General features: G+C 40.4%; 1 protein-coding gene across 2 annotated transcripts in view; it reads right to left on the bottom strand.

Annotated features, from left to right (window-relative positions):
- Positions 1-10,025: 10,025 nt before the first annotated feature.
- Positions 10,026-24,561, bottom strand: part of ACER3 (alkaline ceramidase 3) — a 184,896-nt gene continuing 170,360 nt past the window's right edge. For both annotated transcript variants that reach the window (XM_079930331.1, XM_079930332.1), the window contains 4 exons: positions 23,454-23,555; positions 21,207-21,311; positions 16,258-16,303; positions 10,026-15,743 (listed from right to left, as the gene is read on the bottom strand). In XM_079930331.1, coding sequence (XP_079786457.1) covers positions 15,690-15,743; positions 16,258-16,303; positions 21,207-21,311; positions 23,454-23,555 — 307 coding nt within the window. In that variant the 3' untranslated portion in view covers positions 10,026-15,689. The remainder of the gene's footprint in view (positions 15,744-16,257; positions 16,304-21,206; positions 21,312-23,453; positions 23,556-24,561) is intronic.

The raw sequence follows: 24,561 nt of genomic DNA, 5'->3' as shown, positions 1-24,561 counted from the left end.
TTCCCTGGATGGGGGGAGGATACAAGGAAGTCAGGGGCTTGGAGGTGCTTTATAACATGATATCTCGACATATTAATTTAGATGTTTAAAAATATCAACATTTTCTTCTTGCATCGCTTTTAGATTCGGTCCTAGGTACATTTTTATTTCTATTATAAATGGTACTTTTACAAATGACTCTTCCTGATCGCTTGTTACTACTATATAGAAGTTAAATTGATTTTTGTACATTGATTTTGTACTGGAAGACTTGGTACATTTAAAAATTATTTTAATTAATTAACTGTAGGATTTGTGTGTGTGTTTTGGTGGGTTTTCTAAGTAGGCTAATGGTTCTCAATGAGGTGTACTGCCCCCTGGGGGGAGATTTGAAAATTTGTAAGGGAGTTTTTTGTTGTGTCCAAGAATTTACACATCATAATTCATACAATTTTATTTGTCTTTTATTAACCTTTTATATTACAATAAAAGAATTATATTGAATTTTGGAAAATATATGTGTGGACAGATTATATTCTCTAAGAATTTCATTTCAGAATAGGGAGTATGGCATTAATTTTGTGGGGAAATTGGATCTGATAGGGTTGCAAGCCTCTGAAGTTCTGATAATTTTCTTTCTTTTTTCAAGTCATTATCATTTTATTTTTTTATTTTTTGGCTGCCCTGCATGGCTTGTGGAATCTTAGTTCCTGGACGACCCATGTCCTCTACAGTGAAAGTGTGGAGTCCTACCTACTGGACCACCAGGGAATTCCCTCATTATCATTTTAAATCTTTATCTTGCCTTGCTGTGCTCTCAAGCCTTGGACAATGTTGAACAGTGGTGATGATGGACACGTCTAGTCTTTTCTGACTCTTAAAGGAAATGCTTTCACCTTTTACCAAGATTTTCTTTAAATCACGAACGGATGTTGAATTTTATCAAACATTCCCTCCCCCCGCCACGTCTGAGATATTCATATTTCTCTTGATGTGATGTGCCACATTGACAGATATTCCTTTTTTATCCATGTATTCTGATTCCTTTTCTAATGCTAAGCCCACCTCAAATTTCTGGGATAACTCCATCTAGGTGCTCTGACATCCTTTTTACGTACTGCCACATTGTCTACTAGCGTTTCGTATAGGATTTTGCATCTGTGTTTGTTAGTGAGACAGCCCTATCATTTTCCTTGCTCGTGGGGTTCTTGCCAGCTAGGCCGGCCTGGTGAAGGGAGTTGGGAGCACAGGCTCCTGGGGCCCAGATTTACCCAGACCCAAAGACCAGCCGCCCGCCTCCGCGCGGAAACTGTATGCAGGGCGCGCCCCCTGGCGGCTGCGGGGCGCAAAAGAGCCCGATGAGCCAGGCGAGGGGAAGGGAACCAGGTAACATCAGGGGGTGCCAGGGCTGCGCGGGCCGTGGGCCTTCGCTGGGCCTGGTGACAGTGAGCAGCCCAGCTTCAGAGATGGGTTGACCAGGACCCAGAGTGACAAAGTAGACCTATAAATGTGGCGTCCTGACTCTTCTGAGCTGTGAGTTTCCTGAATCGTAATCTCTTTACCCATAAAGTGGGGATAATCCACCTGCCTGTCAGGAAAATGGGAGGAAGTTGTCACAGCACAGAATTCAGACTTTTCCAAGGACACAGAGGCGTCCTCTCCCGACCCCTCAGCCTTCTTGTTTTCTTGTCTGTTACAAGCACTTGATAAATGGCAAGTGGGAAGAGAATTCAGGGTTAATGATACTCAGCTGTCCAGAATGAGTTCACATCACAGAGGTCCGTGTGAAGGAATCACATCTGTTAATTTATTAATTTTTGTTCATGATTTCATTATTGTTCATTTATTCAACAAATACTTATTGGACACCATAGTACGAGAAATAATGGCCCCCAAAAGATGTCTAGGCCCTAATCCCTGAAACCTATGCATATGTTAGGTTACATGGGAAAAGGGAATTAAGGTTATAGATGGAATGAAGGTTGCTGATCAGCCGGCTTCCCTGGTGGCGCAGTGGTTGAGAATCTGCCTGCTAATGCAGGGGACACGGGTTCGAGCCCTGGTCTGGGAAGATCCCACATGCCGCAGAGCAGCTAGGCCCATGAGCCACAACTACTGAGACTGTGAGTCTGGAGCCTGTGCTCCGCAACAAGAGAGGCTGCGATAGTGAGAGGCCTGCGCACCGCGATGAAGAGTGGCCCCCGCTTGCCACAACTAGAGAAAGCCCTCGCACAGAAACGAAGACCCAACACAGCCAAAAATAAATAAATTTATAAAAAAAGAAAAAACAGGAAGAGAATCCTGAATTACCCAGGCAGACCCACTGTGATCAAAGAGTCCTCATAAATGAAAGGGGAGGCAGAAGAGTCAGAGGATATGGGACCAGTGGAAACAGAGGTCAGAATGATGTGACTGCTGGCTTTGAAGATGAAGGGAGGCCACAAGCCAAGGAATGTGGGCACACTCTAGAAGCTGGAAAAGGCAGGGGAATAAATTCTGCCCTAGAACCTCCAGAAGGAATGCAGGCCTGCTGACACCTTGACTTTTAGCCCAGCAAGACTCATTCTGGACTTCTGATATGCAGGGCTATAATAACTGTGTTTGTGTTTTTAAGCCAGAAAGTCTGCGGTAATTTGTTACAGCAGCAATAGGAAACTGATACACTCTCCCGATGGATACAGTTCACGCCACTCGGATAGATGGGCACAAATGAGTGGGCACATCATTCATTTGTTCACCCCTAAAGCATTTAGGAAGTATTTACTATGAGCCAGACCCTGCTCAGAAGCAAGGCCAGCAAGGGACAAGTGGCCAAGGCACTGGGACTGCAGAAAGGGTGTTTGGATGTTGCCTTTCCTCCTGCTCTTTCCACCTCCCAGAGCCAAGAGTGAGCCTGCAAGATGCCAGGGCCTCCCTCCGCGGGGTAACACCCGATGTGATTCAAACATGGTACCTCCCTCTGGGAGCAGCCAGTCTGGTTGGGGGGAAACAGGGATCAGAGAGGACACATTAGGTTACCTGGGATAAGGCAAGGCTGCCCTAACAAAGTGCTGACAAAATCCCAGAGGCTAAAAAACATAAAGGTTTATTTTGTTCTTCTCAATAGTTTGAGCTGAGTATTCCAGGTCAGTCTATGGGCAGCCCCGCTCCCTGGAGTGAACTGGGAAGCCCTCTTGTTTCCCTGCCTTCCTCTAGGCCAGTGGTTCCCACCACAGGTGACTTTGCTCACCAGAGTACATTTGGCAATGTTTAGAGATATATTTGGCTGTCATGACTCGGGGTGTGATTCTGGCATCTACTGGGCAGACGACACGCATATGGCTAAATGCTCTCTCATGCTCAGGACACCCCAAATGGCAATAGTGTCAAGTCACAAGACCAGCCCAGATAAAAGGGGTGAGGAGGAGTTCCAAAAATTTGTGGCCATATTTAACCTACCACATGGCATTTGAGGTGGTAGGGAGTTTTCCCAGCAGGTAAGGAGTGGTGTAAAGAGGGAGAGGGCACTCTGGGCAGAGGTACAGAGGTGGGACTAAACAGGACATGTCTGGGAAACAGTCCACGTTTTGTGTCGTTGGAAGGGTAAATATTGGGAGTTGAAGGTGCAAAGATAAATTAGAGGTTCCTGAGAAGGGCCTTGAATGCCGTACCTGGAGTTTTAACTTGATCCTTTGAAAGTTTTGACCAGTCCGTATCTGTTTTCAAGAGTCCATTGTAGGGCTTCCCTGGTGGCGCAGTGGTTAAGAATCCGCTTGCCAGGGCTTCCCTGGTGGCGCAGTGGTTGAGAGTCTGCCTGCCGATGCAGGGGACACGGGTTCGTGCCCCGTTCCGGGAACATCCCACATGCCGCGGAGCGGCTGGGCCCGTGAGCCATGGCTGCTGAGCCTGCGCATCCGGAGCCTGTGCTCTGCAAAGGGAGAGGCCACAACAGTGAGAGGCCCGCGTACCGCAAAAAGAAAAAAAAAAAAAAGAGTCCATTGTAGCAGCCCATATGTGGTATAGATTCCAAAGAGGGAAATAGTGGAGGAAGGGAACCCAGAGACGGGTACAGTGATCCAGGAGAGAGAGGTGAGGCCCAGGCCTGAACTGGGCAGGGGTCATCAGAAGGGCAGGGATGGTGTCCTCAGAGCTTGGTAACTTACTGGATTCTGTAAGAATGTTCCACCTCTCAGGTTCCTTGTTCTCCTTGCTAATTTAGAGGGGCTGGGCAGGGGCAAGGGGGATGTCTGGATGAGAGAAGAGTGAGGATACGTATGAGGGGAGAGTGGTGGGATGGGCCTGACTGTATTCCTCCCCAGACTGCTCAACTCCTGTCCCACTCATGGCTGAGTCCAAGGCCTGACACAGAGCAGACATCCATCCAGGTTGGCCCAATGATTTAATGTTGTTAACTCACTTTCTCCAAGCTCCCTAAAAACTCATCTTTTCTCTTTAGCAGAAATGTCTTTTGGGAAGTTTGGGGGTGAATTGAAGTGGGGAGAAAGTTAAATGGCGGTAAGCTTATTGGAATAAAGTGACCAGACTTTAGGACAGGCAGTGATGACCTCTCTAGGAAGGTTCTGGAATGGCCAGGGAGGAACTGAGTGAGATGTATGTACTGGGTATGGGTGGTAGGGTGGTATCTGAGAGGTGTATTGTTCAGAGGTGGAACAAAAGAGCTGGAGTAAAGCAATCCTAACTCCTTTTCAGCCCTCACCTTTACAGTGGGTGATTGCTTTCACCTAGTGTGAAAGGTCTTGGTCCATTGCTTGCCCTGCCACACCTTCGTCAGAAAAACGGGGGATGGGATAAGGCAGAGGAACCCGTCCCCACCTCCAAGACAAAGAGGTTCTGTGGGCACAGGTCAGCCAGATGACCAGGAAGGGGAGGAAAGTTGGTTGTTCCAGGTTGCACTGGCCAGTGGAAGAGGGGTTGACCTCTCAGGTCTGTCCAGCAGTTTTGTTTTTTTTTTTGCAGTAAGCGGGCCTCTCACTGTTGTGGCCTCTCCCGTTGCGGAGCACAGGCTCCGGACGCGCAGGCTCAGCGACCATGGCTCACGGGCCCAGCCGCTCCGCGGCATGTGGGATCCTCCCGGACCGGGGCATGAATCCGCGTCCCCTGCACCGGCAGGCGGACTCTCAACCACTGCGCCACCAGGGAAGCCCGGAAATTCTAATTTGTTTTACATCTTATAAGGCACTTTGGTCATTGTCAAAGATAGGACCCTAGACATATGTGGCTTATGCAGTAAGTTTTTTCTGTTTCCAATATGTCCCCCTTCATTGTGTGAAGCTGGAAGGTTCATGCATTTACTCCAGAGCTCATAAGTTAAGAATGCTGTGTACTTATGGATCATTAATGTTTAATTGAAAAGTTATTAGCTTTTAACCTTGTAAATCACCCAGGCTTGGAGTAGAAATTTACTGCAGTATCACTTAAGACTAATGACAAAAAAAGCCATAATTTACTAAACATCCTTCCCATGAACAGGATTGCTGCTGGCCTATACAGCCCCCTTCACTCAGAAATTGGAAAAAAGTGTGTCGTGAGACGCAACTCTTCCAAGGCACATACCGTGAGGCTTCAGCCTGTACTAACCCCCTCCCCCAACTGGGTACCATTGTGCAGTGCACAAACTGTATAACTAAACATGTGGCCCTGCCTTTATATAAGTGTACAGATACATTAAATATAAACCAGGGATAAAACATTACCAGAAGTCTTATTCAGAACAGTATCATTTAATACTTTCACCTATAGTGAGGTGATGAATGCTGAAATATAGCCTAGATTACAGCAGAATTGTGTATAAAATTACACAATTCTATCTTCTAGAAAAATAACTGTGGCATTGGCAAATCAAATAGAAAAAGTGAATAAGCAAGTCTGAGATCACCTGAAAATGGTTAGTTCCTTGTATAGATTCACGACCGCCTATGTTTATTAAATAATTGCTAGTAGAACAAATATCTGCACCAAAATGAAACCAGGAAACCCTGTACTAGCTTGGAAAGTTTACCTAATGGTCACACTGATAAATGACTCAGAAATATCCAAAGTACGGAAATGCTTGAGAGTAAACAATGCCTTGTAATACATTAAACGAAAATTATACCTATTTCTTAAAATGATTCATTTATTAATTGCTATTGAGTAACTTAGTTCTAAAAGAGCCAAAACAAACAAGTACTAATTGTGGAAAGGATTTCGAACTTCTCCTTTTGGAAAGTAAAAAAATGTGTACACGACTACGATAGTTTATTAGTCCCTTGACATTACCACATGACACATTTTACATGGCATGAGAAAAAAATGGTCAAATGATCTCATCTTTCTGGAAGTCAACTCAAAAGCTGAATGCAAGTAGCATTTTTGGACTTTATAGCAGGGAATGGAATTTCCTTTATAACGAAAACAAAATCATGTAATTTCTCCCAAAGATTTAGGCACTTTGCAGCAGGCTGTTGCCAATCTAGTAAAACTGGTATGAAGAAATACTTTACAGTGTAAATATTTAAACACAAACCCTATGATTACATTCAACAAAGAAGTGAGCGATGTCTCAAATGTATATTTCATTCTGACAAATACACACTGGAATCACCCTATGGAGAAGTGCAGTGGGAAGGACTTTCGACCTTCCATATTTGCGGAAGGTCTAGAGAATGGGGGGCAAACTCCCAGAACAAGATAGTGAACATTTGAGGCCTTGCAGGACACACACATGTCTGTAACATATTCTTCTTTTTTTTTTTTTAATTAATTAATTTTTTTTTTGGCTGTGTTGGGTCTTCGTTTCTGTGCGAGGGCTTTCTCTAGTTGCAGCGAGCAGGGGCCACTCCTCATTGCGGTGTGCAGGCCTCTCACTGTCACGGCCTCTCTTGTTGTGGAGCACAGGCTCCAGACGTGCAGTCTCAGTAGTTGTGGCTCACAGGCCCAGTTGCTCCGCGGCATATGGGATCCTCCTAGACCAGGGCTCTACCCATGTCCCCTGCACTGGCAGGCAGATTCTCAACCACTGTGCCACCAGGGAAGCCCCCTCCTCTCCTTATTATTGTATGTTTCAACAATGCTTTTAAAGTGTAAAGATCATTCTTACTTTGCAGGCCATACAACCGCAGACTGGATTTCGTCTGTGGCCTGTAGTTCACCAACCCCTGGTCCAGAGCCACTGGATATCATAGGACTTTCATCGTTTTCTTTTAGGTGCAGATGATGTCAGGATGAATATTTGTAGGGAACCGTATTTCTGTGCTTAAAGATTTCTCTAATAAATGTGCTCTGCTGCAACCTTAGAGTTACTTCTGCACACTCGATTTAAAAGTGATGATATGCAGATCTGACATTTGCCAGAGAAGTTTCAGAAGCTTTATGACATTTTCGTAAATATTTAAATTACCAATGACTAAATCTGGTGCACACTGCAACACTGTGCTCCTTAAAAGCCATGAAGCAGGTCTCGTAATGAGGGTTAAAAAGGAACTGAGAGCAAAGTGTGACCTGTGATTGGTGCTGTAATATTGACAGCTGCTGAGCTAAACAGAGTGGGACAATTTTAGGTCACTTGCAGGCCTGTAATCGAGTGGGTTTTAGGGTTTTCTAGTAGGAAATATTCTTGTGATCATTTTCTACGCTAGCTACCAATCAAAACAGGCAGCAATTTGCTGATTTAATGCTAATGAAGGTCTTGTGAAACAATACCAGGTATTTACAGTGTGTAAAGATGGTGGTCAGTCTGCTTATTCCAAATGTGCATCAACAACAGCAGAGATTCTGTAGGTAGCAATACCGCTGAAATTCCTTAGTGATCTGTCTTCTCCTTAGCTGCTCTGATGGCCACCTTTGTTTTCCACCTTTCCCTCGAATATGTCAAGGTTTCATTACCCAAGGTGAAAGGTTATGATCTAAAGCTAGAGTTTTATCTTCCGTGTGAATTTCAAGTGAAGAAGTGTCTTTATCTGGCTCTAGGTAATGTCCAAATAAGATAAAATACTGAAAAAAAAGATAAAATACTGAAACATTAGTTACTAAGCATAAATTTATCTACTTTTGACTTATTTTTACAGAGGGACTAAACATGTTTGGGTTTGTTGATAAACATGTCCTTTTACCACATTCAAAAACTGTACTATAAAAAAAAAAAACTGTACTATAAAGAAACATATGCTGGGCTTCCCTGGTGGCACAGTGGTTAAGAATCCACCTGCCAGTGCAGGGGACACAGGTTCGAGCCCTGGTCTGGGAAGATCCCACATGCCGTGGAGCAACTAAGCCTGTGTGCCACAACTACTGAGCCTGCACTCTAGAGCCTGCAAGCCACAACTACTGAGCATGTGCGCCACAACTACTGAAGCCTGCATGCCTAGATCCTGTGCTCTGCAACAAGAGAAGCCACCACAATGAGAAGCCTGTGCACCATAATGAAGAGTAGCCCCCGCTCGCTGCAACTAGAGAAAGCCCATGTGCAGCAACGAAGATCCAACTCAGACAAAACTAAGTAAATTAATTAATTAAGAAAAAAAAAGAAACATATGCTTCTATAAATTGAGGTGGTGTATTCATAAATTTGTTAATCTACTACAGAATTCTGATGCGACAGTTCACAATTGTCTAATTCCTCATTTTCACTGGAAATTAAGGTTACTAAGGGTTAAGAATTCTAATCAATATACATAAAAATACTAGAAACAATAAAGAAGGAAAGCAATCTTGAAAGGTCTGAAAGAAATGAAGGATGTGTTTTTGTTAAGGAAAAAAGGAGAGTAATTTTGTCCTAAAGTAGTTGCTTAGAGGTTGTCAAATGGTTTACCAGAATGAGAAAGAGGAAAGTAAAGACAAAAACCTGAATGGGTATAGAAAGTTGTAAAGGGTCTGCAGATGGTGGGGGGAGGAGGAGAGGCAGAGAAGGGAATGGGGGCGGGGAGAATATCTTATTCATGTGGTCAAGCTGGCTAAGACTGAATGCATTTATTTATAATTGTAAAAAACTGAGCTCAATGAACTGCCTGATCTCCTTGCTTGGTGCCTGCAATAAATGCTGTACTTGCCTTCACCCCCCCCCCCCCCCCCCCACACACACGAAGAGCTCAATAGTGTACAAATGCAAAACTAGAGGTTGAAATTCCCTGTTAAAAGGACGGAGTTTCTTGGATTATTGGTCTGTATTTAATGAGACAAAGCAATTACTGTCACTTTGGTTACATAGGTAAGTATTTTTTCACAGTGACGTATAATATTAATTAAGCATTCAAACCTTTTAACAACTTCTCCAAATCAAATTCTAAATGAAGTCTTCTTGACCTCTGACTTTGAGATTTCCCAGAGGGCGCCTGGAAAACCTCAAAGGATTTGTTCTCTCACTTCGTAAAAAGAGAGGTGTTAAACTAATTAGGTTTATTTGATATGTTAAATTGCATGGCAAGCATTGTCAAATAAGTGATGCTTAACCTTCCCTAGATTATAGTTCCATGGGTATGTGTTATTAATATAAGTATTTCAGAAACTGTATGAAATTTCTAGAAGTTTGTTAATGTCAATAGCTGTCCATGATATGTCCTGGTATAATGTCATAACTCCATTTACCTTGAAATGCTGAATGTCACAGAGTCAACCAAATTTCCTTTTCAACTACATTTTAGTGAACTCATCAGACCTTTAACCATAGCCATTTTAAGCTTTTCATCATTCACAGATATTGTTTTACTCTGAAGCCTTCCTGAAAACTCTTGTAATCAGCTACAGGCTTCATTTTCAAGATCTTCTCAGAGATCCATGGAAAAGACTGTAACAGGTACCCTGAGGTACAGGCTTACATAACTTTAAGATCGCACCACTGGACTTAATAAGGATTTCCAGAACTAACGGAGAAGCTCATGGGTTCATGAAATTGCTAACCGAAATCAAGAAAGACCTGAATTTATCACATGGGACTGAGTAGAGTAATGAAGAATGATTATGATTCCTTCTATGACTTTTGCTTGGAATATTGCTGATTCTTCATTTTTTAAATATATATATATATATTTATTTGGTTGTGCCGGGTCCTAGTTGCAGCAGGTGGGTTCCTTAGTTGCAGCAGGCAGCCTCCTTAGTTGAGGCTCCTTAGTCCTGGCTAGTTCCCTGGCCAGGGATGGAACCCGGGCCCCCCTGCATTGGGAGTGTGGAGTCTTAACCACTGTGCCACCAGGGAAGTCCCTTATTACTGGTTCTTTAATGTTCTATTTTCTGGACTTAAGGAATGCCTTTTCTCTTAAGCTATCTAGCACTTACAGCAATTTAGTAGATCACATCTTTGTAAACAAAAATGAAGCATTTATCTTTTCTCCCTGTCTGAACCCTCCAAAATTTGGAAAAACTCTTATTGAATACTTATTTCCATGGCAATATAGTTATTTGAACAAGTTCAATAAGAATTTGTTCTCCCTGTTAACAGGACACAACTGGAAACACTGATTATATTACCAAGGCTTTGACTGGAATGTCATATTTGAGGATGATGTGCATAGATATGACCAGTTTTAAGGAATTAATAAGGCTGACTTTAAGGAGCCAGTGCTTACAAAGCCCTCCTGGAAAGCTGCCTAGTGCCTGGGTTACAGGGGTCCCAGCCTTACGGGTGAGTTAGGAAGGCCACTTCCTGGCAGGACCAGAAAGCTTAAGATATTTTGGGGACCTGGAGAAGGAGGGATTCATCCAAATGTGAAGGCATGCAAGGGAAGTCTGATGGCAAGTTCTCAGCTTGGCTTCCTAGACTCGAGGAATTTAAAAGTCCCATCTGGGATTCCTAATAAAAGTTCAAAAGGCCTGTGTCATCACTTACTATTTTCATTGCACTTATATAAACAATCAGGCCGAGTTTGATGAGACTAGACTCGTTTTGCAAACAAAAACCGTCTTGCCTTGATTACCTTTTACAAAACTAGGGTGATTATAAAGACAAATTTTATGTTTCAATGGAAAAGTATAATATACCCATGTGGATTATCAGATTCTAGTCCTGTTCATTCTCCTTGAGCTATTTTCACCTCTTTGTAAGCTGGATCCTGCCATCTTGCGCATTTTGTCACGAATTAACATTTCCAATTTTCTACCATCCTTCTGACTTGGCATTACTAAGAACTAAAACTGCCCTTTTCCTGAAGCCCTGCAAACTGAAGCTGGATGTAACTTTAAGGGATTTACCACCACTACAGTTTGGGCCACTCAGGAAGTTCACCAGAACATGGTCCTTTGAGCTCTGGGAAATAACCACGTGTGTGAGACTGCCACTACTATCCTGACTCCACTGCTTAAATAAAGATATCTTAAGACCAACATCTAGAAATCCTTTGGATTGACTGCCCTCTGTACTCAAAAACTGAGTCTATATAATCTGCTCCAACTATTAATTTTTGCTTTTCCTTTTGTTTCTCCATACATCTATGCCTTCCTTCCCTTTGCAGATCTCTTCTCTCCTAACTTCTAACCCGAATCTTCTCTCTACAGCCACCAACTTGGCTTCTGGTCTGTGAAACTTCTTGGAAAGTTTTAGACAGGGGAAATAAAAGGGTCCAGAAGACACCGCTGGGGCATAAAAAACATTTCGAGCTGAATGCATTTGAGAATCAACAGATGCAGGAAGAGGCTTTTTTCCTGAATTCCCTTTATCTGACTAAAAGCAGAACCTCCCTAAAGGACTCAACTGTCAAATCCTCTCCTGGGAGTTTCAGTGCCGCATCTAAAAAGACACTGTCATAGAACTATCTTTTCTCCTACCTATTCTCCTAAGGGCCCATTTATCTTTCCTAAAAGTCATTTGTTTTCCCCTAAGTGCCCTTTCTCGCTGTCCCCTTCTCTTATTAAGATGGTATATAAGCTGTAAATTCTGCCTCAAGTTACATTTTTCTCTGAACTTCCATTTACATATGTAAATAAAAATCTGCCCTTTCTCTTGCTAATCTGTCCTTTGTCAGTTTATTTCACAGGCCTCAACAACTGAATCTAAGAGGGTAGAGGAGAGGCTTCCCCCGCAACTGGAGAAACCCTTAAGTACAGTGGCACGCTCCCATAAACCTCAGGAACACTGGCAGCTTTTCGCCAGCCAGCAACTCCAATTAGACATGAAAGTTTCCTTATTCTTAAAGGAAGTGCAGGAGTTTAAAAAACAGCACTGAAATTTTCCATTCAGATGAGTCTTGACGGTTCCTTTTTTTCACTTACTGTCCCCTGCACAACGGACACTTAGCCAAATTTCAGTCATTACTTCCAAATGTTTACAGCATGGTGAGTAAGCGTAATTTTAGACATTGAAAAATAAGACAAAGTGATCAAACTAATTATATTATGGTACTGATATGATGTACAATGTAAGACAGAGGTAGATCTGCATATTGCCACTTAGTTGCAAATTCCAATTAGAACTGGTTCTCTTTGAAACATCAGTTTTACATAAACACTTATCCAATAGCACATCATAAACCACAGGGCTAGAATAATTTTTTTCTGTCATGTAAATGTGGAATTGAGAGCTAAAACTGTTAAACTTAGCAACAGATGATTTTTTTCAAGAGCAAAGTAATATGCAACCCATAGGACTCATAAGAAACCCTTGAACTAAATTATTAGTCACCTCTAGGGACACTGGCTAAATTCTGAGGGTGTTGACATTAAAACAGAACTTAATTTTTTTCAGGCATTTAAAGATTTTCATGCATCGTGTACCTGAAGTTTTTGGTCTCTTGATTTTCTTTGACTCACACCTCTTCCTCTCCTTGGTATGTGAAAAACCCTCTTGGTGTAAGGAAAGCCCAGTCCTGGAAATTTTGCACTGAGGTTAAACCAAAATATTTGAGCTAATTCTAAACCAAATACCACTATTTGGGGGTCTTATTTGTGGATTATTCAAAAACAAATGTTTCTCCTGTTCATCATTAATTTATATAATATCACAAGGATAAAAGAGATCACTTCAGGAGTGGCAATGTTTCATGAAAGCACCAAGGTGTGAAGGGGTAGGCAGGTAGAGTGACCAATCAGATGAACACAACCACCTTTCACTTAGTTTTTCCTTAAAAAGAGTCAAACTGCTTTCAATTTTCTGGAGTGAAAATGGCAGCATAGGTAGTACAATAAAATGTGCAAGCTAACTGCTTCTTTCACATCCTCATAAAGTACTAATGTTTTCTAGAATACAATTTGCTGTAGGGCTCAGAGATGAGCACCTTTCACATCAGCTGATATGCACACAAGCCACTATCTGCTCAAAAGGAAACAGGTTTTTTTTTGTACACTCTAGTTAACAGCGACTCTCTCAAGAAAATAAAGTGTGTGTGGGGGGGGAACGGTAATAACCCAACCCTGTAATAATACAACCCAGAGTCCTAGAAGGGAAAAAAATGAAGCCATATTGAAATAAAGACAATTTAGCAATATCCTCAAGGCCCCCAGTATTTCCACAATACCTGATATGGCACAGATACAGTCTTGAGTGTGCTAATACTTAGGTTGCTAAAAAGGGAGCCATGTGTGAGACAAAAACTAACTTGGAAAATAAAGAGCCTGGATTTAGTCTCTGCTTTCTGCTCAACCCTTCTAAAACTTCTTTGCTGAGCAGTTTCATGCCGTTTGTTTTTACAACAGAAACAAGGGTCTTTGAAGACTTGGCCACAGTGTTACGAGTCTCTAAGGTGCTGGACAGCTTTATTCAATAAGAAACTGCAGGTGGCAGTGGCTGAACTGCTCATTCAACAAACTGCTCTAAAGGGCCTCAGTGTCAGGGCATGCTCTCTGTACCCTTAATCCGACCTTAATACTGCAAAACCTTAGCCTCACAGCGTTTAGCATTGTTAGGAAGGATGTACCTTTGTTTTTATACAGATTCTTTGTACAGAAGTACTTCTTAGTGAAAAGTACAAAAACGACAATGGTGTGAAACAAATGAACTCATTAAAAATTGTTAGATGACTGACAGCCTACGTAGTTGCACACGAATGTAGCCAGACTCCAGAATCTTGTGGCAAAATAAAGAACAGTCTTACAGGCTTGTGTTGGAACTGTTTAGTTTATATTTTCCTAAGGCACAACCAAAGTTCTTTTAGATTTATATTTTGGCAAGTGTTTTTCTTGCTGGAGGATCATAAAAGCAGGTGGGAAGTATCTGCCTAATGGCATGTTGGCATGCTGAAGTAAGGAAAAGAGTACCTGGACTAAAACTAAGGCCAGCAAGTGAAGAAAAACAACAAAATCTGTATTTGTTTTAAATTTGTACCAAGGCTTCTTACTGAATACTAGAAAAACAACAGAAGTGTCTTATACCTTTGCTTAAGAAAAAAGTGACTTTCCTTTGGAAGCCGTAGCTCAGAATTTAGTCTGGGGTAATGACACCATGTAGTAAAAACAATCTGGATTTTATAATAATGTATAAGCAGGGAAAAGTTGTAAAAATGCTAAATGGTACAGAGCTACAAATATGGTGATATATGAGCAAAGGGGTCAAATCAGGTTTTTATTCCAGGCAGGTGTTATGTTTGTGAAGAGTGATTCAATTTGTTATACATTCAAATCCACATTAGAACTAGCTGCCTTACAATGAGATTTCACTGCCATGTCTTAGCACTTTAATTTTTGGTAGTTCTGTTACAAGTTCAAGTAAGTTAGAGCTGTTTTCAACCCTTATATTACTTTCCTTCAACAAAATGAAGGAGCAGGTATTCTAATAAGCTTTATGTACATAAGATCCTGATCATTTTAGCTCTAGTTCACCCAACACATTTCCCTGGGCATAACCATAGCCTCTCTGAAAACTGGAAAATATTGCATAATTTTAAAAGTCAGAGTATAACGACATTTACTGGTAACTTCAAATGAGTTATTCTAGGAGGATGAAATATGTTTGCCCACCAATCATGTTTGCCTAGCCATAAAAACAGTGACAACTTAAAGATCTGCAAAGATCAAAGGAAATGGAGCAACCACCTTTAACTGGGTGGAGGTGGAACATTCTACAGGTGTCCTGGTGGCCTTCATAAAGGTTACAAGATGACCCACCCACCCTGCCGGGCTGTGACCACAAACGACATCCCAGAGCCCACCGCAAATCTGGAATGTGACAAGTATAGAACCCAGTGGCAGGTCTGAGCTTGCTTATAACACTCGGACCAGCACAGAGGCAGACAATGAAGAACTACCAGAATCCCACAGATAGTTCTTTTTTCTTTCTTTTTTTTTTTTACCCTGGGAAACCATCCATGAGGTTACTATGACAAAAATATAAATCAAGGCTGAAATAGCTAAGTGCTGCCTCATAGCTGGCCATCTGGATATGGGGTTTTGCCAGTCCTTAGCTGACTGTTTTCATTATTTAATCAAATATTAAGGAAAGTTTAATTCACATGCAAGCCTTGTCAAAAAAGAGAAAAAGGGTAATTTCCTATGATCAGCACAAACTGTTAACCTGTTAAGAAAAGCCCAATATTTCCAGCATTCGAGTATATACATACACATCATGTCTGTTTCTTTTGAAACATCTTAGAGTGACGGTGAGGAGGAGGAAGACAAATGAGATAAAGACACAAGCTAAACATCCAACAAGCCCCATTCCTCATTCTCTGTATGGCTGGCAGCATTAGTCAGAAAGTCACTCCTTTGCTGCGATGGTCATGATATATTTGAACGTGTAGATCTCTAAAGATTTCCTTAATCATTTGACCCGGCCTATGGTACGTGCTATTTTGTTTTACTGGTGAAATAATTCATCACTGCTTCCTGAGAGGCTCAAACAGGATCACCGGCCAGATTCCGAAGAGAAACTGTTTGGAAACAAGTTAGGACAAAATGAAAGAAGATAAAATTGTTCCATGTTATCCTTGAAAAAGGATGAAAAAGAACCCATGGGCTATGACTACAGTGGTTTGCTAGTGGCTGTCCTGGTATTAATAACCTGAGCAGAGCATATTCTTTGTAGGTCTACACCAGATCTCAGAAACTATTTTTATTTAATTTATTTAAATATATTAAGCATCTACTTTGTCAAGCATAGAGCTGGGCATTTAAATCATCTCAGATCTTTAAAATAACTCTACAATGTAGCTATTAACAGCTCCATTTTACTACTGAAGAAACTAAGGCTTAAAGAAAAGAGACTTGCCCAAGGTCATAGAGCAGTAAGTGGAAGACTTAAGATCCAAGAGCATCTGGTCCCATAGCCTGTACTCTCTCTCTGCTACATCTCCACCCCACCCCCTTCTTCCACCTCCATCCCATCCTCCCATTACCTCCGTCCTCCACACACACACACACACACACCCTAGGAAGTGGACTTACCTTCACCTTTGGCCTGTATCTCAGGTAAAGTGTTCTTGTATATAAACTGAAAGAAAAGGGGAGGGGGGAAAGCTTTTCAGACAAATTTTTTAAAAATTCAAGTATAGTTGATTTACAATTCTGTGTTAGTTTCAGGTGTACAGCAAAGTGATTCAGATATATATATATATATATATATATATATATATATATATATATATATATATATATATATTCTTTTTCAGATTCTTTTCCATTATAGGTTATTACAAGATACTGAATATAGTTCCCTGTGCTATATAGTAGATCCTTGTTGTTCATCTATTTTATTTATAGTAGTGTGTATCTGTTAATCCCAAACTCCTAATTTATCCTTCCCTCCCCACCCCCTTTCCCCTTTGGGAACCATAAGTTTGTTTTCTATGTCTGTGAGTCTATTTCTGTTTTGTAAATAAGTTCAGACAAGTTTTTAAATTCACGCAAACTGGCTTACTGACAAATTTAACCACAGTGCCTCTGTATATACAAAGAAAAAGCAACACTGACAAATGAACTTTGTTCATTTAGCAACCGTTTTTTGAGGACCTACTCTATGCAGAACAGTTGGCAAGATCCTAAGGAAGATAGAAATGATCAACTCTCAGACTGTAACCTCAGGATGTTTGTAGTTTAGTAGGGAGCATTCTGCTCATGCTTGATGTGATTCATGTCATGATCGCCAGTTTCATCTCTGAAGATATATGGTAGTAAGAATTAAGGTAGCGTATTCCTAGAATATTTTAGAAACGGTTATACCAGCTCTATCAGGATTACAATAAAGGTATGAAATAACCAGGAAGGTATCACTTCTTCAGAGAATCCTTTAAAATGAGTCACTTCTAAAGATGAGATCAGATTCTGGGTGTCCCTGGTGGCACAGTGGTTAAGAATCTGCCTGCCAATGCAGGGGACATGGGGTCAAGCCCTGGTCCGGGAAGAACCCACATGCCGTGGAGCAACTAAGCCCGTGCACCACAACTACTAAGCCTGCACTCTAGAGCCTGCAAGCCACAACTACTGAAGCCTGCGCACCTAGAGCCCGTGCTCTGCAACAAGAGAAGCCACTGCAATGAGAAGCCTGTGCACCACAACGAACAGTAGCCCCCGCTCGCCGCAACTAGAGAAAGCCCGTGTGCAGCAATGAAGACCCAATGCAGCCAAAAATAAATAAGTAAATTTATTAAAAAAAAATAAAGATGAGATCAGATTCTAATATATCAGTCCGTACAGCAAAAATAAAGTTAAACTTATCTCTGAAAAATTTACTTTCAGAGATAAAGGTAATTTGTCTCTGAAAAATTTATTAAACTGTCCATAACTTAACAGCATACATAGTTTATATATAGTACACGATTTAACTGTATTTGAATAGTAATATACAGTATAAGTACGTATGCAAAACATAACTTTATAGCATGAAAAATTTTCTCCTTTAAATAAGAGAATGAAAAAGAGCACGTATGTTTGAATTTGAGTAACTTAGTGTGGCTATGATGCCATTCTAATGTACCCAAAACTGGAACTGTAAAGAGAAGTATCATATATTATGAATACTTTACTGTCTTAGAATATAATCTTACTCTGACAATTTTTCAGATGTTAATCTCTAAAAGAAAGTTGCCATGTTTTCTCTTCTCTTCAGTGAAGAGTCCTGGACTGGGGCAGAGAAGCCCTGGGTTCCAACCCTTGCTGTCACCTCCACCGCTCCCAACTATTTGTTAAGTACCTACAGCATGGGGGCAAGCACTGGACCCAGAGCTTTATACACACTTCATTCTTAAACTACCCTACTAGTTAGGTATTATTATTCCTGTTCTGCATATAAGAAAGTCTCAAAAAAGGGCAAATATTTCTTTCAAGGTGCTACAGCTAGTAAATGCTAGAAGCAGGATTTGAGTTCAGGTACTGTCTAATCATTATCCAATATATTCTACTCCAACTAGCCAGTGACCTTGAGTGTCACTTCTCTCTGGGCCCCAGTTTCCTTCACCATCAAATTAAGAAGTTATATTAGTTGATTTCTAAGGTCTTGATTGGTCAGGGGAGACAGAAAACTCTGGGCTCAAATCCAGGCAATAACACTAAGATCATGTGTGAGGCACCTGACTTCTCTGAGCCTGTCTTTCCTCAAGTGTAAAACAGGACCATCATGAGTATTAAAGGAATAATGTATATCAAGCCCAGATGAGGCTATGAGCTGAAAATTCAAACTTTTTATTGTGGAAAATTTCAAACATAAACAAAAGTACCTATCATATAAAGTTGTTAAAAATACCTCCTTATCTTCCTTATATTTGCAGCATCTGTGGTGATGTTTCTTGCTACATTTCTGATACTGGTTATTTATGCTTTTCCCCTTTTCTCTTTTAGTCTCACCAGATGGGTCAGCTGTTAAGTTAATGTATCTCAGCTCCAAATCCACTCTTCTATATTCCATCCTATTTGTGATGAAGGAGATGAGACTACAAACTACATTCCTGTCTTGCCAGATGCTCCCTAAGAGGCTCTGCTAATTAGGGCATTTGAGAGAGACTGAAAAGCTGGAGGAGAAAGAAAGGACTTTTCATTTTTGTTTCATTTTTATGAGGGCCACTGGCTTGTGGTTCTTGTGAAGAGCATCCTAACAACACTCCATCACTGTGGCAGCAACAGTTTTTTCCTGTAGCAGCAGTACCATTATTTTAATACATTTATTTATTTTTGGCTGCATTGGGTCTTTGCTGCTGCATGTGGGCTTTCTCTAGTTGTGGCAAGTGGGGGCTACTCTTCGTTGTGGTGCATGGGCTTCTCATCGCGGTGGCTTCTCTTGTTGTGGAGCATGGGCTCTAGGCACGTGGGCTTCAGCAGTTGGGGCACGCAGGCTCAGCAGTTGTGGCTCGCGAGCTCTAGAGTGCTGGCTCAGTAGCTGTGGCGCACGGGCTTAGCTGCTCCATGGCATATGGGATCTTCCCAGACCAGGGCTTGAACCCGTGTCCCCTGCATTGACAGGTGGGTTCTTAACCACTGTGCCACCAAAGAAGCCCAGCAGTACCCTTCTTAAGAGTCCTGGGTCTCAGCCCCATGGGGACTTTCCTCTGAGCTCAGATACCAGCTCCAGCTGAACAATGCCTCCTGTTCAGACATGAGGTTGGAGTCCCCAAATTCTTCAATACTCCTCCTGTCAAGAGATAGACTCTATGACTTTGACCAATGGAGTATTGTGAGAGTGATACAATTTGAGTTGAGACTAGGTTATAAAAGGCCCCACTGCTTCCACCTGGTTCTCTAGAGATGCTCCCTCTGAGGCAAGCTGTCTGTCAGGTAAGAAGTATTCATTGCTGTATTATATTACCCTGCAGTTATGTCCTTGGGACTTCGTAGGCAGTGTTAAAGTGCCAAGTTTTTAATTCTTGGGTTTGCTTTATAGTTATTTTTGTTTCTCCTTTTCTATCATTTGCCAGTTTCCCCAAGCATTTCCTCCCATAACCCTCCCTCTTAAATAGTTATTTCTAATATTCTATGGGCTGAGAATCCAAATATTCAATGCAGTAAGAAGTAGCAAAAAATAAAATAATTATACTTAGAGCCAGAGTTTAAAGAACTCTTCCATGATTAATAACTTTGAGATCTTCACAGTATGAATTCAGTGATCTTTATTTGGTTGCCCAGAAGTTCTTTTTATATCATTCTCAAGTAGTTAAATTCAGGTTGCCTAAATAAATTGATCTCTAGACAGGTGAGATGCAAATGTTTTAAAAGGTATTCTAAAAATTTCACTAGAGTAAATTTTCACATTGGTTCAAAGGAAAATTTTCTTCCCCTTTCTATAAATATTTCGGCTCTCTCAATTCTTGAGATGAATTTGAGATTAAACATAGACTGATCCCCTGGTAAAGAGATCAATATGTACACATTCATTCATTAAATCATTTAACAATATATACTGAGTGCTTACTATGTGACAGGCATTGATTTAAACACTTGGGAGAGTAGCACTGAATAAGATAAAGTCCTCGCTCTCAAGAAACTTACAGTCTAGTTGGGGGAGGTAAACAAGTTAACACATGACTGGTTATAAATGCCGTGAAGAAAAATAAGGCTTGGTAAGGGGAAAGAGTGATACAGACGTATTATTTGAGCAGGGTGATCAGAGAGACTTCTGATTCCATTTTTGCTATAAATGGCTGACCTCCAACAAATTCTTGAATTTATTTATTTTATTTATTTTTTGGCTGTGTTGGGTCTTCATTGCTGTGTGCGGGCTTTTCTCTAGTTGAGGTGAGTGGGGGCCACTCCTCACTGCGGTGCATGGGCTTCTCCTGTTGCGGACCATGGGCTCTAGGCACGTGGTCTTCAGTAGTTGTGGCGCGTGGGCTCAGTAGTTGTGGCGCACAGGCTTAGTTGCTCTGCAGCATGTGGGATCTTCCTGGACCAGGGCTTGAACCCATGACCCTTGCATTGGTAGGCAGATTCTTAACCACTGCGCCACCAGGGAAGCCCCAACAAGTTCTTTATTAGGGGAACAAGGAAAGAAAAGTGGCAACCAATTTATTTCAGGGAAGGAGACAAATTATGTTGGGGACTTCAGATACTCGTGCTTTCCCAGTCCCCACTCGGGGGACCTGGCTGCTTTTTTCGCCTTAAATTTGTTCTCTATAAACAAAGATACGATGATCAACAAGAAATGGAAATGTTTATATCCTACTTGCACTAAAAAAGGAGATGAATGATCTACTTAAAATGTAGATCATGTGCCAGAGGTCAGTTACTAGAGCTGTCACCCTTTAAAGATGAGAAAACAGCTTCAGAGAGAGTAAGCGACTTGCTTAAGATCACCTGGTGGCAGAGGCAAAGTTGGAACATAAGTTTCTGATTCCGTCTGTGACACCGTTGTATTTGAAGAGTAAAGAAAGAAACACTCCAATACTAGGCTAAAAAAGTCTATTTCCTACCTGAAAAGGATGTGAAGATAAGAGCCAAGGCCAGTTAAAATATGCCACCATGCATGAAACTGTGTGGTAACAGCTATGATAGGTGGCACCTTCTTTCGAAAGTTCCTGTGTGGAGAGGGGGGGAAATATGCAAGTCAATTATTTTTTATATTTAACAACTAATGCTGACAGTCTTAGAGCATTTTGAAATGTCATTCTCAAACACGGCAATTATTTAATTTCCTTATGTCTGCTGTAGCCTGCTGTACTGTTTTCCAAAGTGTATTATGAGGAACAGTATTCCTAGCAGAAGTTCCATGAAGAAATGACTCTTTGGTCAAAATAAATGTAGGAAACAGTACATAGGTTATTGCCCTCTTGGAGACTTGTAATGCATATTAACAAATTATAGGCTTTAAGAAGTCCTACCATAACTAAACAGGTTATCTTCATTTTTTTCAGGTAACCTACTAATACATGGAACCCTTCTTTCAGGTAATATCTTATTAACACCTTATGTAACCTACTAATACATGGAACCCTTCTTTCAGGTAATATCTTATTAACACCTTACAGAACAAGTGTTTCCTGGAAAAACACTTTGGGAAACACTGGTCAACTTAGCTATTCACTCAAGAAACTAGACACGAGCTTTTTCTATGCCCTATGTACAACCATCATTTCAGAAGAGCACCAAACAGTCTATAAAGTCTTTTTGTATTTATAATATTATTTCACTTCATAGTGAGTCTTTCAGGTGGCTTTATAAGCTTTGCTTTCAAGATGAGGAACCTAAAATGCAGAGAGATTATTGAGTTGCCCCAGTCACTCAGCTAGTGGTACAGCTGAGTCTCAAATTCTAGATCTTTTGATTAAGTGTGTATCATATTAATATTCTCATTTATTAGAGGGGGGAAATTCAATGTGAAACACCAAATTATTTTCTAGATATCCCCACAAATTTTGCAGACATCTTTAAGAACCTACTTTATTTCTTAGTAGAAACAGAGGATCTCACCCAGAGGATGATGACTTACCTCTGCATTGTAAAAGCCCCAGTTGGGGTTCTGATGGATATTATGGTACTGATTCAGAACCACTCACTTAGATTTTAGTTTTTTAAGCAAGATGTACTATTTGTTTATGTGCATGTAAAGTCTACATTTCAAACATATGCAAAAGTAGGCAAAATAATAATGTACCCATTACCCAGCTTCAACAATTACAATTTATGGCCAATCTTGTATCATCTAAACTTCTCCCCTCCCATATTATTTTGAAGCAAATCCCAGATATTGTTATCATTTTACCTCTAAATATTTCAGTATATACCTCTAAAAGGTTAAAACTTCTTTAAAACATAACTATAATACCATTTTCACACCTAAAAGATTAACAATAATCCCTTAACATCATTAGATATTCGATTACTGATCATAAGCTTTTTTTTTTTTTTTAAACACTTGGTTTGTTTGAATCAAGATCCAAAAAAAAGTAATTACATTGAGTTTGGTTGATAATATCTCTTAAGTCTCTTTTAATCTTATGTTCCTCCTTCCTTTTTTGCCCCCTCTGCAATTTACCTGCTGAAGAGACTAGGTCATTCATTCTACAGATTTCCCACAGTTTGAATTTTGCTGATTGCCTTTTTGTGGTGCTATTCAATACATTCCTCTGTTGTCTATGATTATGTAAAACTATTAAGTCAGAATTTTGAGTTGGAAGGATCCACTAGTTTAACCTACTTAACAAGTTCATTTTATGGAAACTGAGGCCCAGACAGACAGTGTCTTAGGTGACAGACTAGAGTCCAGAGACCCAAGATTAAAATTCCAGTGAATATATAATTGCTGAAAAGGTAGTAAAAAGGAATACTTGCCTTTCTTAGAAAATAACATTAAGCATATTAAAGTACAAAATTATATACACGTATTTCATATGCTTATTACAAATCATTCCCATTTCTTATTTCTTCAGTAAAGCAGATTAGGCAGATTTCAAAGCCCTAGTCAATATTTGATTAACTGTATAGTACTGCAATGCACACACAAAAAATCCCTACAGATGTTATGGAATATTCTTAGGTCCAAATTTTAACATAATTTAAACAAGCATTCCCAGAATTTAGCTTTATTGTGCTATATGTATATTTTTAATTTCAATGATGCCAAAAATTCACTTCAGTGCACTAATAATTCTATATGCCTATGAAATGGTCTGCTTAATAGATTCCAAAAATATTTTTCAGAGATTGAAAATATATCTTACCTCAGTGAATCACAAAAGATGTTATCTATGTTCCATAATAAAAATCCCAATAAAAATACACCCAAGGATGTATAACCCAGTCCTCTAAGCCATGGATAAACCCTGTGGGTAAAAAAAAAAGCAAAATGAAATTTCGTCAATTCATGTCATGATGAGAGCTTGAAGTCATCACTGTCATGACAGGAAAAGGTTTTCATAAGTATTAAAAGCAAACTTATCTATTAAATTCTCTAATACATTTGCCTATTACATTTAGCCATTAAAAGGTACTAAGAAAAAAATGTGCCACTAAGACTTTGCTAAGTGTATCAAGAGAGTAATCTGAAAGCACCCAGTAACCTTATCAGTCACTTGGAAGAGGCAGAGGGGTGGTGGAATAGAAAGGACATTAATTGAGTCATTTGCTGTGTCAGGCACTACAGTATATTAGATACACACAATATATATACATAAACACACACACATGAATACAATCTTCAAATAAACTCTGTGAGGCAGGTATTATTCTTTTTGCTTCACTGATGAGGGAACTGAAGCTTGGTGAGTTATCCAAAATAACAGGTATAGCTAATGTATTTTTTATAGCTTTATCCATCACCTCCAAAAGCTTAGTTTATATATATTTTTAGAATGTTATATAAATGGAATAATACAGTATGTTCTCTTTGTTATATGGCTTCTTTCATTTGGCATAATTATTCTGAAATTCATCCATGTTGTTATGTGTATCAATACTCATTTCCTTTTACTGCTGAGTAGTACGCCACTATATGGATATACCACAATTTGTTTATCTGTCCAAATGCTGGTGGACATTTGTGTTGTTTCGTTTTTTCCTATGACAAATAAAACAGCTATGAACATTAATAAATAACTCTTTGTATGGACATATGCTTTCATTTCTCTTGGGTAAAAAGCTAGGAGAAGAGCTGAATTGTCTGGCAGGTAAATGTTAAACTTAAGACAGCAGAACTGTTTTACTAAGTGACTGTATCATTTTACATTCCCACCAGCAGGGTAGGAGTGTTTTTTGTTCTACATCCTCACTAACACTTGCTATGACATCAGGTTTTTTCATTTTAGTTGCCTCAGTAGGTGTATAGAGGTA

This window comes from Stenella coeruleoalba, assembly GCF_951394435.1.
Source record: "Stenella coeruleoalba genome assembly, chromosome: 8".
Classification (NCBI taxonomy): domain Eukaryota; kingdom Metazoa; phylum Chordata; class Mammalia; order Artiodactyla; family Delphinidae; genus Stenella; species Stenella coeruleoalba.
The sequence above is the reverse complement of the archived record's forward strand: the minus strand, read 5'-3'. Positions and strand labels throughout refer to the sequence as shown.